At 42.2% G+C, this 15,009-nt stretch overlaps 1 protein-coding gene across 2 annotated transcripts in view; it reads left to right on the top strand.

The window, feature by feature from the left end:
* Positions 1 to 772: 772 nt before the first annotated feature.
* The window catches only part of PARP8 (poly(ADP-ribose) polymerase family member 8), a 178,133-nt gene continuing 163,896 nt past the window's right edge, over positions 773 to 15,009 (top strand). Inside the window, exons 1-3 of one of the 2 annotated variants that reach the window (XM_069540613.1) lie at positions 773 to 1,143; positions 1,230 to 1,331; positions 2,283 to 2,337. In XM_069540613.1, coding sequence (XP_069396714.1) covers positions 1,041 to 1,143; positions 1,230 to 1,331; positions 2,283 to 2,337 — 260 coding nt within the window. In that variant the 5' untranslated portion in view covers positions 773 to 1,040. Of the gene's footprint in view, positions 1,332 to 2,282; positions 2,338 to 15,009 lie in introns of both variants that reach the window. The other variant, XM_060009513.2, reaches the window with a different exon arrangement.

Below are 15,009 nucleotides of genomic sequence, written 5' to 3'. Positions count from 1 at the left end.
CAGCTACATCAGCCCAAGGTGTTCTTAGGCAGAACAGAAAGTGAGGCTCAGAGCAGTATCTCATTTCTAAACAAGACAACAGGATTGTAGAAGCTTTCCCTTGATTGGCGAAAAAGTGGCTTTTTAAAACAAGCCAAACAGATATCCATCCTTTAGGGAGACCCTGGCACGTGCCAGATGATTCTGCCAATTTTTCATGGACGGAAACACAGAGCAGGGAAGAACTGGTGAGTCTCTGCAAGTAGAAGTCCCTCAAAAGGGTCTGTGTTTCCTAAACGGCGCTCCAAAGGGACTGAACTACTTCCATCCGGGAGAAAAAGACTCTGGCAGTCAGGGCACGGGAGGGTGTACGTCTGGAGGCAATTCAAGGCTTTTTCCATCTTGCCTGATGTGGCAACAAGGAAAGATTTGTTCGTTTTATTTATTTATTTTCCATTTTGAACGCTTTTGCTTTTCCCTTCTTCCCCCCTTCCAGCCACTCGGGTTTGGGTTTTCCATATGACTCATAATTCCTTCCGAAAGTGGAGTCGAATTCATAAAAGTGGTGGTGCGCGGGGGGGGGGAGGGGCTGGGAGCCCCAGGGAGTCTTCACTACCGACATTCCCAGCCCCCGGCGCGAGCGGCGGCCGGGCTGGGGAATCCAGCCTGCGCTCGGATGGCGGATACTATCAGAGCCCCGGCGGCCGGGACCGGGTGACTTCGCGGCGGGCGCGGGAGGGTCTGCGGCGGGCGACGCTGCAGCAGCCTCGGCACGGTCGCCGCGCCCCCGGGCGGGAGTGTGCGCGGGTGTGGAAGGCCGGCGTGCGGGCCGCGAGGGGTGTGCGCGCGTGAGGCGGAGCGGGGCTCGCCCCTCGCCGGCGCCCGCCGCCCCGCGGGCGATCGCTCTCTCGCCGTCTCCGGGACCCCCGGACCCCCACGGCCTTTGGTCCGGGCGGGGGAGGGAGAAAGTGAGACTCTGTGTCATCATCATCCATTGTGAGGAGGGGGAAGAAATTGGAATCCAGCAGCGGCGAGCAGCAGCTGGGCGGTCACATCTGGGAATGCAAAGCCGACCTCCCCCCCCTCCTCCTCCACCACCTCCTCCTCTCTCACCCAGGATCACTTCCGAAACCACTTCGCCTTCAGCCCCTGCCTCGGCCAGAGGTTTCATTTTTAACTGAATATTTACGAAAGCTGGAAGCGTGCGAGGGGGTGGGGTGGGGTGGAAATAGCGGCTGCTTCTTTTCCAGGGATTTATTTAATGGGGATGTGTTCAAGGCAAGAGCGAATTCAGAAGGATATCGACGTCGTGATCCAGAAGTCCAGAGCTGAGAAGGACTGCCTGTTTGCAGGTGAGTTCTCGCCTTTCCAGAGCCTCGGACCCAGCGCCAGCTTCCTCTGCCTACCCGTCACCCCCTTTCCCAGTTTTCTGGCCGCGACGTGTGTGGCTGGGGATAGGGGGTGGGTTGCACGTTCTCATTCCCGGGGTCATTTGGCAACAGCTGCGGGAGCGGGAGCCAAAAGGGGGAGGGGGTGCCAGCCTCTCCCCTTCTCCCCTCCCCCCTCTGGGGCGGCCACTAGCTTTGGGGGCAGAACCCTGATGGCCCGAGCGGGGGTCTAGGCGGAGGAGCCTTGCATTGTATTCTTAGTCCCCGGTGAACGCCCGGAGCGTCCGAGCCCGCCTCCGGGGTTTCAGCAGCAGCGACCCAGGCAGCGGGTTGGACTCGCCGGGTTTGCGCAATGGGCAGAGCAGCGGCGGCGGCTGCCAGGAATGGAGCCCGCTGCGCTGCGCAGCGGTGGCCGGCTGCGCCCGGCACCGAGGCCCCCCGTGGGGCAGCGCTGGGCCGATCTCCCGCCCCTTCTGCTCCCTCTAGTACCTCCGACTGGCAGTGCGATGCCCCGGAAAGAAAAGGGATTCCCGAGGTTCCGAGGCGCGCGCCGCCCCTGCCTGGGGGTCGCCTTTCGTCCATTTTGCTACCCCGGGAGAGGGACTGGATTTTGCTTTCGCAGCCGCGACCTCGGCTGGGGCCGCTTCCGGCTGTCCGGACCGGGAAATTCCCGCCGTTGCCATGGCACCCGGCACTTGTTGCGGGGGGCGGCCTCCCGCGGCACCCGGCACGGGGTGCGCGGCATCCCCTCCCGCACCACTCGGAGAGCGGACCTAGGGGCTCTCCAGCTCTGGCCTCCCGCCCTGCCCCGCCCCGCCAGGTTTCCCTTCGGCTCCATCAAATAGGGGGCCCGAGCCATGACCGGGGTTAAAAATCCACTCCAGGGGTAGCTTTTAACAAGACTTTTCGTTTCAGATTTCAGATACTCAGACTCCACCTTCACTTTCACCTACGTTGGCGGCCCCAAAAGGTACTTATGTGTAGAGTTGCTTCATTTCCTGTTCACAGGCTTGTGTTTCCTTTGTTCTTAGCGTGTTCCGTGTTCCGGTATTTTTTCTTCTTATTCTTATTCTCTTGTTGTCTTTTAGCCACGTCCCAAGCCTGAGGTCCCTCGATTTTAAATAGCAGAGGGGAAAGAAATATGTTTGATTCAAGTGTTTCTAAGATCACGCCACGGGCTATGAACAGAGCTCTCACACTCTTCGTGTTAAAGCTGTTCTACAGTAGTAGCTAGCTCTTGAGGCTTTAGGGGTTGACATAGGCGAGTGCAAAACCTGAATACTGGGCATAAGACATAACATGTCACAGAATAGTTTGATCACATGTGGTGATTCTTCTGGTGAGCTGGGGCTGCATGTTTCCATGTTTTCTGAAGGTTGACATAAACATGCAGTGTGCCAATTCTCCATGCTTTTTTTTTTTTTAAGGAGTCCTATTTTGGTGTTCATAGTTGGAAAGAATTTGGGAGTTATATGTAGCTGGAGTGTATAACTTCTTTCTTGAAGAGGAAGAATGAGAGGTGCATATATTAATACTAAGTTGTTAACAGTATGAAAGAAGCCCAAATCCAATTTTGTGTTTAAAGAATTAGAGATGAAATGAAAAGTAATCGTTAAAATATGCTTTGCTGTCTTCACTTGTTGAGGTAGAATTTTCTCCCTGTTAGCCCTTTGGGGACACAGTGGTTTAAAAGAGCAGTGGCCACATATGAGAACTGTCAGAGTTTTAACCTTGCTGTTCGGACTTGACATTCACTACCATTTGATCATATTCCAAAATATGTCTTAGCTAATGGAAACATTTATGAACATATAAATTGCAAAAGAAGCTTTCTTCTGTAAATACATTTTTTACAAGCTTGAAATTGTTACGAATCTTAAAAATGCTTAGGATCTGTGTTGCAATGTACATCTCAAAAAAGCTTTCATTGAAATAGTTATTCAGGTTTCCCATATGCACAGTACACCTAAGTGTCAGGATTGGTATATTGATTTGATTTACTGGTTGAAAATATAACATATGGACTTATTGGGGGAGAATAAAATTACAGTATTTCTCAATTTCCTATAGTACCATCATTTTTGAATAAAAAGAATCAATTAGAAGAGATTCAACTAAATTAACGCTGCTCCTACACTTGCTATCCAGAGAATGTTGGTGTATGACTAATAATCTCTAGAGTTGTTTTAATAGTTAAAATACGCTGTGTGGCCCACTGAAAACATTCCCCATGCAGTCAGGTTGATACCTGCTTGAGTTGTCTGTTTCACAATTGTGGTTCATCTCATGAGAGGTGCGGACTGGGAAAGCCCTGGGTAGGCTTTTTAACTAACTAGCTTTACTATTTCCAATAAGATAGTAGAGTTGTTTTGGCCTCAGTTTACTTGTCTGTACAAGGGAAAGCCCTGGGTAGGCTTTTTAACTAACTAGCTTTACTATTTCCAATAAGATAGTAGAGTTGTTTTGGCCACAGTTTACTTATCTGCACAAGGAGGGGGTGAACCTTACACTTAATCTCTAAGATCTGTTAGATACTGCACTAAGATTGTTTATCAGCAAATTACTGAACTAGTGTCCACACAGCAAGAGGTGAAGGTATGAATGCCTCCAGGAGCAAGGCCTGGAGGTTGGGATGAATAATTAACTAATTGAGATAACGTCAGTTTTCACTGTAGGAACAAGTTTCCTTTTCTATGTTATCCTACTAAGAGATAGTTTTTTCCTTTGGTTCCTGATTTAAATAATGGGGAACTTGCATATCTAACGTGGAACAGTCTGCTTTTCAAAGATGTGTTGTGAATTGTTGATGTGATTGCTTTGTCTTCCCAAAAGCTTGTTCTATAAACCAATATATAAAAGATTGTTTTGGTACAGTAATAATAGTACCCTTAATGATTATCCCTTTATGGGTTTGTAGCTAATGGCAGAAAATAAATTTTCCGAAAGAAAAAATATTGTTTTCATGAACTACATTATCTACATTAGAATCTGATATTTATTATGTATTTCTCATTGCTGTGTGTCAGTCGGGCATTTAAAAATCAAATAATCCTCCTCTGTTTTGATTTAATATGCTTATCAACTTGTAATATTCAATTAATAGTGTCATGTCGGGAAAACTAGACTTATTTCCGGATTAAAGGAAGTTGGGGGTCTTATGGAGAGATAGTACATGTTTATCTTGAATTATATTGTACTATCATTTCATCTAAACCATTGAAAACATTTATTTTTGAGAAATGATTTCAAAAATAATTTTCAATTCAAGTTGTAGATAAAACAATCTGCTCTTTTGTGTCTGACACTCTCCAAGAACAATTACACTTTGTTCTAGGACAAAAGTTGATCTTACATGTTACCCTTCAAAAAAAGAAATAATATTGAGAATTTTTTTTAAATGTAAATTTATTTGTGTTTCTGTGGATAAGAGGAAATGCCAAGAGGCCACTGTGACAGGACTGGCTGCTGTCCTAGTAAATTGGCCTGTCATTCAGAGGTTGTGAGAGGGGCAGAGTTCCTTTCGCCATTTGCTCTCCTACCTGGGTGGACTTCAGGTGAGGATTGAGGGGGAGCAGACGGTCAGCTGCAAGACTGGGTTCACTTAGTTCTCCCTCATGGGAAGGTTCATGGAATTATTATTATCCTCAGTTTTGGATTGGATTTGCAAACTGAGGCTCAGAGAGTTTAGAAAACATGCTCAGATTTACTCAGTTACTGATGAAGCTGCCATATGAACCCTGTTATGTCACACTTCTGAGACCTGTGCTCCTTCCTCTACACTAGTGTTCCCAACCTCTTTGAGACCTCTTTGAGACACTCGAACATCAGAAATATTATGCAGATGTTTACTTGAGAGCTGTAGTGTTAGTGTCATTTGATTGAGAAATAATGAGAAAAGTGTTAAATGTTAAGAATTGATGGGCTTCCCTGGTGGCGCAGTGGTTGAGAGTCCGCCTGCTGATGCGTGCCCCGGTCTGGGAAGATCCCACGTGCCGCGGAGCGGCTGGGCCCGTGAGCCATGGCCGCTGAGCCTGCGCGTCCGGAGCCTGTGTTCCGCAACGGGAGAGGCCACAACAGTGAGAGGCCCGCGTACCGCAAAAAAAAAAAAAAAAAAAAAAAGAATTGGTAATACCATCTACGTATGCTTGAAAACTTGTGTTATACATAGGGCAAGATTGACTCATTGTAGCAATGGTCCTTATAATGCTTCTGACTCCTGGGCTTCTTTGGAAGAACTCCAAAGTCATCAGTGTTCCAGGGCCTGCTGTAGGCTCCTACCGAATGCTGCCCCCCGTTTCAGGGGTGTGCTAAGAACTATAAAACCGGAAGCCTCAACTGTATACAATTTGTAAGTTTATGCAAAAGTCATTCCTTCCTTGTACTTTGTCATGCTGTGATCTCCTGCCTCCTTCTTTCTCCTTTTTTGGTTGGCAGTAAACTCCTTTCAGACCACTAAGGTTTGGGGTTATGGTCCTTCATCCCACTTGCAGTCAGTTGTGCAGTTAGTGGTAGAAGAAACAGAAGGGATAAAGTGGGTGGTGACAGCTACTGAGAGGCTGGGGAAGCAGGCTGAGTGTCTGGGGCCAGGAGTTAACAAAGAGAGCAGGGAGAGAGCCCCACATGAGCCTGGCCGTGGACCCCTGTGGGATTCCCTGATTGTGAGCTTTTAGCAAGAAAAGTATTGTGAAGATATAATTGAAGTTTTAAGTGTAGATTGTTAAAAAAAAAAAAAAAAGGAAAAAAGATAAGCCAAAAAGAAGAAAATTTTAAAAAACATGATTTCTCCATCTTCTATTAACATATTAGAATTTATTCTTTCAGAATTTTTATGTCTATATGCATATAAAATGTATGTATCCAAAGACGGTATTATACTCTTGAGACCTCAAGAGTTTTTCACCTAAGAATATGACATGAATGTCTTTCCTTTAGAAAGAATATGAAAATAAAGAAATGTTTATTGAATTAGGATTTTTCCAGTCAAGGAGTGTGCATGATAAGAAATCTAAAATTTATATTAGAACTTATTAATAAATTAGAAATTTAGTATTTAGTGGAATGTTCAGAGTTGCCTGTAAATGTACAAACTGTACTGTATGAATAGACACTTTTTCATGTGGTCATGGGTAGATTGACATCTTTGAAGTGCACTCTTCTCATTTAGGAGTTTCTGTCCACATAACTGTTTGTGTGACACTAACAGTAGTACTCCACAATCTCTCAAATGACGTGCTACCTCCTCTTTCTCCTGGGCCTTTGCACACCCATCCACATCCTACCCTCCCACCTCTCAACCCTAGTCAGCTTTCCTTGTCGAGATCTTTGCTAACCCAAATTCCCCTCTGAGAAGCCTTTCCTGGCATCCTCTACCCTGTTTGATTTTGTTAGGTGTTTCTAAAATCATGTCACATTGTATTGTTAGCTACTGTTTACTTGATCATCTGTCTGGCCATAAGCCTCTCTGAGGCAGGGTCTGTCTTATTCATTGCAATTTGCCCAGCCCTTCGTGCACTGCCTAGTACTATATATTTTCTCAGTAAGTAGATGTTGAATGAATCACTAAATGAATGCTAAAAGGGCTTCTGGCAGGTGAAAAACAATTTCCTAACCCAAATGACCAGGTGTAGAGATACTCAGATAGTTCAAAAAGCCCCCAATCTGGTGACGTCACTTGGACTGGAATTTCTTATGAATCCAGAAGTTGCTTACCCAAGTTATAAGCCCCGTTCTCTGCCCTGTTCAAATGCTTTCAGGAGACAGATAATGCAATTGCTTAGGATAATTGAGAGTTACAAGGACTGTGGTACACTGGAGAGTTTGGTTTCTAAAAGTATTTAATTCAGTTAAAAAAATCAACACCACTCTGGTGATCAAGCACATCTTCTGGGGACCCTAACCCACCTGGACTCCCAGTGTATAATTCCTTACTCGTGGAATGCTATGGAAAGAGAAAATCTGATTGCCAAAGTGCATTTGTTTTCTTTTGATTTTCTTAGAGAGGAGGCATGTACCTGCGTGCAGGAGTTGGGGAACTGCGAGGGTGGAGAAGTAATTCCATCATCTCGAAAAGATTCGTCAGTTTTCATTATGAAAGAAGTACATGCTCATTCTAAAATCTTGAAATATGTAATTATTTTGAAACCATCAAGTGCCCCTGAAGGTGTCAGAATGAAAAGAAGGATCTTTTTTTTTTTTTTAAGTAATTAGGATGCTCCTGTTAGAAATGGGGACTTGTTTTCCATAATTTTTGGTTATACCAATTATTATTCAAAATGATGATTTTTTTTTAAAAAAGTGTGTGCCCTGGAGCCCTGGGAACCTACCTTAGAAGTTTGGGGTGACGGGTGGAAGGGAGTGTGAAGGAAGCTGAATGTGTGAGAGCCAGGCTTTCACATCCCTTTGTAAATCACAGCTGCTCTAGCTCTTTTCTGTTCCGTATAACATTTTCTTTGAAAAACGTTTCATTGGTAAATGAGTTTTAAAATCATTGACCTAAAATAACCACCAATTTAATACAAGTGTAACGTTATTGAAGCTTATATAGTAAAAACATATTTAAACTCCATTTATTTCATGGATTAAAATAATACTACTAATCATATTTATGGGCATAACCTCTGCTATGCTTTTTGCCTACCTTACATCCTGTATTTGCAACAGAGAAGACCAGTAGGAATTTTGTCAGCTGTTTTACATTTTATAGCTAAAGAAACTGAGGCTTGGGTAGTTTAAATAACAGAGTTAGTAAGAAGCAGAATAGGGATATATTGCAGAGTAAGTCAGTGTTTTTGTGAGGTTTTAAGGGGCATTGATTGAACTGGCAAGACTAGAATAGTAGGGAATGTTTGAGCCTAGGAAGGGATTGCTATTGCTAGTGGAATGTCTGCCAGGGGCAGACATCTCTTTCCATAGCATTCCATGAAAATCTACTGCTTGGCAGGGGAAGTGCCCAAGCCCAGTGCTAAGCATTAATAGTAGGAAACTTAGGTACATTCGCTGTGGAATCCTTATGCAGATATCCGGCCGACCCATTTAAATTCCCCATCATTTCTTTCTGCAGCATTGGGTGAAAAAAATGAATAAAAGTGAAATTTCATCAGCCTTAAAGATATTTTGTAATTCTCTGCACACGTTGGCTTTTGGATGGATATTGTGCTATAGTAGATAAGTATTGCTTTAAAACAGCTGCCACTGACTTTGTGTGGAATTTTAATCAAGTTATTGATATATAATCTTCCTTTTTTTCATTCTCTAAATTTCTGAAATCCTATCTTCCATGTACCCCCAGGAAAGACTAATCAGGAATATGTTTTTATTAATAAGCCTCGTCATTCCTATTTTACTGTGTCATACTTTAGGTTTTCTGTTCAGTCATCTCACTTAAATGCTGGGTACTTCAACCCAACACATGAAACAAATCATCATTTCCTCCTTAAAAGAAGCTTCTCTTCCCAGCCCTTCCTTGGGCGGTATCACATCAATTGAGCCTGGCATGGGGAACCACGGTCTCAGGTTTCATGTATCCCACCATCCTCTTTGCCTCCTAAGCTCCACCAGCTCTTCCTTTGCAATCTTGGTTGGCACCTTCATCCCTCCCCATGTTTACACTTGGTCTGGGCCCTGATCACCTTGACTTAGGTCAATCACTTTAACCAAGTGCTTTAAAATACTTGATTAACAGCTACTCACCAATCCAGTTCATTTATACTTGAATTCTTTAAGCATGAATTTAATCATAGCATTTACATGCTCAGAAGCTTTCAAATGCAACCAAAGTTTATTCCGTATCAAATTTAATCCCCCTTCTTGGCTTTCAAGAGCCAGCTTCCCCATCCATTCATATATTTCTCAGCCTTCTAAACACTGACTCACTACTATTTGTTTATTGACCTCATCTCTCCACTCAACAGCAGTTTGTATTAACTTAGTGCATTAAGCATATATAGCAGCTGTTCAAGGTTTATCGATTGTAACGTGTTGCTTAATATTCTTGGTTTGGCTATCAAGATCATGTTTTTTATTATCACGAAGACTGGTTCATTTAATCTTTCTTTGACCCCAAGTAGCAACTCCGTGAAAATGTATAATGTATTCACATACAAGAAGAGGATAGAGTGAGGCCCTGAGTGGAACAAGGTGAGACTGAGAAGACAAAATGAAATCTGAGGAGGGTGGGATTAGGCTATAAATAGATTAGTCCCAATCCATTACACAATAACAACAACAGCAGGTCTCAAGTGTAGCTTATTTGCATATCGGTGACATCCTGTTTGTGGCTGACACCTTCTCAGTATTAAATGGAGGATGCAGATTTTCCAGTGTTAAATTTAAAAGGGAGACATCCACTTAAGTCTTTGTGCAGTCAGATCAATTTTCCTTATACCGAAATTAGCAAACAAGATGGTTTCTTTCTGAACATTTTGAAATGTAGGTTGGAAAGACCTTCCCAATGTCCTGAAAATGTTCTTAGGATTTGTCAACCAACTCTGAAGTGCTGTAGTTATTTGGATTTTCATCATCGCTTTGTTTATAAAGCAAATACAGGTTGTTATTATCCAAGAATCGTTTGTAGATTATTTACTGTATTTGAAGTATAGAATTGAGCCAGAGACTAATAGAACTACTTTACATTCGTTAGGCTTTCACATCTGTGCAGAAAAAAGTTCAGGCCAAATTGTAAAACAACAAACCAAAAATACTATTAAGGATAGAGCTGTGTAAAAGAAACAATAAGTCAAATAAAATGTCACACACAAGAAATCAGTACTCTGTTTAAAGACTAGAACTATTTTAGCAGAGTGCCCAGAATATAGTATTTCCCAATATTTCTTAAATGATAGTAATATTTTTCTTAAGTGCTATGTGATAGTATTTCCCAAACTGTTTAATTAGATGTTAGGTATGTGGCCAGATAATGCCTGGGAAATGATTAGTTAAATAATATTGAACAATTTTAATGGTTGTCTTTTTAGAGACTTTTATATGTTAGTGTGCGTTATGCATACCCAAGAGGTGAATGAAGCATTCAGGGTTTTTCAGACTTATTTGATTACAGATCTGGAACATCTCGAGAGAGTCATTTTGTGGAAGACACTTTGGTAAACGCTGTCTTATTCATTAAAAATAGTTTTTGAGCAAACAACAGTATAATATAAATGGAAATTGCCGATTCACATTGAGCCCCGAAGAATTTATTTTAAGTGAGTTTTGCAGACCTTGCTTCATGACAGTTAAAGGCACTTGGCATTTCATGCCACCAACATTTCCACATGAGGATTTATCTTTCTGGGTCTCTCACTCCCTCCTCAGTTGTATTGAAGTCACTTATGATGAGGGTTCTCAACTATTCTTCGTTATCAAAGCACCCAAGTTAGCAGGACCCTGTTTGGCACATGATTAGAAGTCAGCTTCATAAAGAAGTATTAGAGATAATGATTCTGTGTAGCAGAAGGATTCATTATGTCCTCTTAAATTCTGCCACTGTAACTGCAGTAGAGCTTCTTAGTGGGCCATCTTTGTTGGAGTATATACTGTGGGAGAAGTTGGTGGCGAGAGAAATCTAGAATTTATCTAAATGTTTCATTTCTTTGACAAATTACATTTAAAAAATCAATGTGGTTATCTATTTTGTAAACTCATTTTCCTCCCAGTGACCACATAAGAAAATTACTTGAAGGAGTTTTACAGCATTTCTCAGAATGTTTTCAACATTAGTCAGGAAGCAAACTCCCTCTTTAGACAGTGTCAGTCGTTAAACTTCAGGCAGCCACACGTTTCTTTTGGTAACACATGAATAGAGGATGAACCATCTGCTTTACAGTGCACTCCTGGGGACACAGGGTCAGGTCTGTATTTAAAAGGATGCATGTTAACAGTTGATGTTTTGTCTATACAAACATTTTTGTGATTCAGGAGAACCAGTGGAACCTCACACGTACCGAGATCTGCTTAGTTCTAGGTTTCTTATTTGGAAGTCAGTGTGCAAAATCTTAACAGTGAATTTGTGATTGTGTCCATCTACATGTATTTGTGTCATTGATCTTCTTCAGAACAAAGTCTTCGATATTGGCATGCGGGAGACCTAAGCAGAAGGCTAAAATCTGCTTCATGGATAAAAGCTGATGCAGTCATCCTTTCTCATTAAAATGCACCACAGCTAGATATGCAGCAGCAAAAAAAAAAAGGCCCTCCAGCTGAAAAGCAGTCATTGCTTTATTACTACTACAGAATTTGATATGATTTCTCTAGTGATTGGTCATATTCATTTTTAGCTAACTAAGAAAGAAGTTTGAATAATTCACTGCAAGCCACATTCTTTCTTGATTCTTTTTGGATCAGTCCATCCTTATGAGAAAACCAGCCTAGAATGGTAATTTCAGTGAATTTCGATTAAGCGATTTCAATCAGAGTTACATATTCTTGGCTGAATTTGACCCCCCATTGATGAAACTTTGGTCAAGAAAGATTTTAGAGTTAATTTTTTGAAATTATACTAGTTTGATTTCATATGAGCTTTCTGTGTTGACTTCCTATGTCATTAATTTAAAATTTCCAGTATTCTCAATTCTTTTTTTTTTAAATAAAAAATTTATCTATTTATTTTTGGCCGCATTGGGTCTTCGTTGCTGCGCGCGGGCTTTCTCAAGTTGCGGCGAGAGGGGGCTACTCTTCCTTGCGGTGCCCGGGCTTCTCACTGCAGTGGCTTCTCGTTGCAGAGCATGGGGCTCTAGGCGTGTGGGCTTCAGTAGTTGTGGCAGGCAGGCTCAGTAGCTGTGGCTCGCGGGCTCTAGAGCTCAGGCTCAGTAGTTGTGGCACAAGGGCTTAGTTGCTCCGTGGCATGTGGGATCTTCCCAAACCAGGGCTCGAGCCCGTGTCCCCTGCGTTGGCAGGCGGATTCTTAACCACTGCGCCATCAGGGAAGTCCAGTATTCTCAATCCTTGATGTCCAATATGTACAAAATTCTTCCTAACCAAAAGTAATTGGTGGGGAAAAATCGACTTAGGGCAATAGTTTCCTAAAGGGGTATTTTTTCAAAACAGAGAAATGTTGACATTTTCAGCCTTTGAGTTATATTCTGGGAGATGTTACATTTCAAAGGTACTTTGAAATCAGAATTCAGGTGCTTAACACTACACAGCTATTAGAATGGCCAAATTCCGGAACACTGGAAGCACCAGATGCTGGCAGGGATGTGGAGCAACAGGAGTTCCTGGCGGGGAGGCAAGGTGTAGGTCCGGTCACTTTGGAAGACAGTTTGGACACTTTCCAATAAAACTAAACCTACTCTTACCTGTGATCCAGCAATCACACTCCTTGGTAGTTACACAAAAGAGTTGAAAACTGAATGTCCACACAGAAACCTGCACATGATGTTTATAGCGGTTTTACTCAAAATTGCCCAAACCTGGATGCCACCAACATGTCCTTCATGTTGGTGGATGGATAAGTCAACTGTGGTACATCCAGACAATAGTGGAATATTTTTCAGCACTAAAAAGGAACTAGCTATCAGGCCATGAAAAGACATGGAGGAACCTTAAATGCATGTTGCTAAGTAAAAGAAGCCAATCTGAAGGGCTACACATTCTACGGTTCCAACTATGTGAGTTCTGGAAGTGGCACAACTACAGAGACCGTGAAAAGATCAGTGGTTGCCAGGGGTTAACAGGGGAAGAAGGGCTAAATAGGCAGAACAGAGAATTTTTAGGGTATTGAAACTGTTCTGTGTGATACTATAATGGTAGATACATGTCATTTCACATTTGTGTAAATCCATAAAATGTACAACACCAAGAGTGAACCTTAAAGTAAACTACAGACTCTGGGTGATAATGATGTGTCGCTGTAGGTTCATCATTATTAATAAATGTATCCCCCTGGTGGGGAAAGTTGGTGATAGGGGAGCCTATGCTTGTGGGGAGGATAGAGGGAGCAAACGGGAAATCTCTATATTCTGCTCAATTTTGCTGTGAACCTAAAACCACTCTAAAAGATAAAGTTCATTTAAAAAATTAGCCAGAAAAAAGAGGCAGGTGCTTGCCAAGGCTTTTCCAACTTAAGATTCATAGCTATAGAAAGCAATCCACAGATTCAATGCAATCCCTATCAAACTACCACTGGCATTTTTCACAGAACTAGAACAAAAAATTTCACAATTTGTATGGAAACACAAAAGACCCCGAATAGCCAAAGCAATCTTGAGAACGAAAAACAGAGCTGGAGGAATCAGGCTCCTTGACTTCAGACTATACTACAAAGCTACAGTAATCAAGACAGTATGGTACTGGCACAAAAACAGAAATATAGATCAATGGAACAGGATAGAAAGCCCAGAGATAAACCCACGCACATATGGTCACCTTATCTTTGATAAAGGAGGCAGGAATGTACAGTGGAGAAAGGACAGCTTCTTCAATAAGTGATGCTGGGAAAATTGGACAGCTACATGTAAAAGTATGAGATTAGATCACTCCCTAACACCATACACAAAAATAAGCTCAAAATGGATTAAAGACCTAAATGTAAGGCCAGAAACTATCAAAGTCTTAGAGGAAAACATAGGCAGAACACTCTATGACATAAATCACAGCAAGATCCTTTTTGACCCACCTCCTAGAGAAATGGAAATAAAAACAAAAATAAACAAATGGGACCTAATGAAACTTAAAAGCTTTTACACAGCAAAGGAAACCATAAATAAGACCAAAAGACAACCCTCAGAATGGGAGAAAATATTTGCAAATGAAGCAACTGACAAAGGATTAATCTCCAAAATTTATAAGCAGCTCATGCAGCTCAATAACAAAAAAACAAACAACCCAATCCAAAAATGGGCAGAAGACCTAAATAAACATTTCTCCAAAGAAGATATACAGAGTGCCAACAAACACATGAAAGAATGCTCAACATCATTAATCATTAGAGAAATGCAAATCAAAACTACAATGAGATATCATCTCACACCAGTCAGAATGGCCATCATCAAAAAATCTAGAAACAATAAATGCTGGAGAGGGTGTGGAGAAAAGGGAATACTCTTGCACTGCTGGTGGGAATGTGAATTGGTACAGCCACTACGGAGAACAGTATGGAGGTTCCTTAAAAAACTACAAATAGAACTACCATATGACCCAGCAGTCCCACTACTGGGCATATACCCTGAGAAAACCATAATTCAAAAAGAGTCATGTACCAAAATGTTCATTGCAGCTCTATTTACAATAGCCTGGAGATGGAAACAACCTAAGTGTCCATCATTGGATGAATGGATAAAGAAGATGTGGCACATATATACAATGGAATATTACTCAGGCATAGAAAGAAACAAAATTGAGCTATTTGTAATGAGGTGGATGGACCTGGAGTCTGTCATACAGAGTGAAGTAAGTCAGAGAGAGACAGGTACCGTATGCTAACACATATATATGGAATTTAAGAAAAAAAAATGTCATGAAGAACCTAGGGGTAAGACAGGAATAAAGAGACAAACCTACTAGAGAATGGACTTGAGGATTTGGGGAGGGGGAAGGGTAAGCTGTGACAAAGCGAGAGAGTGGCATGGACATATATACACTACCAAACGTAAGGTAGATAGCTAGTGGGAAGCAGCCGCATGGCACAGGGAGATCAGCTCAGTGCTTT

This window comes from Delphinus delphis, chromosome 3 (genome assembly GCF_949987515.2).
Source record: "Delphinus delphis chromosome 3, mDelDel1.2, whole genome shotgun sequence".
Lineage (NCBI taxonomy): Eukaryota > Metazoa > Chordata > Mammalia > Artiodactyla > Delphinidae > Delphinus > Delphinus delphis.
This window is presented reverse-complemented; position numbering and strand designations above follow the sequence as displayed.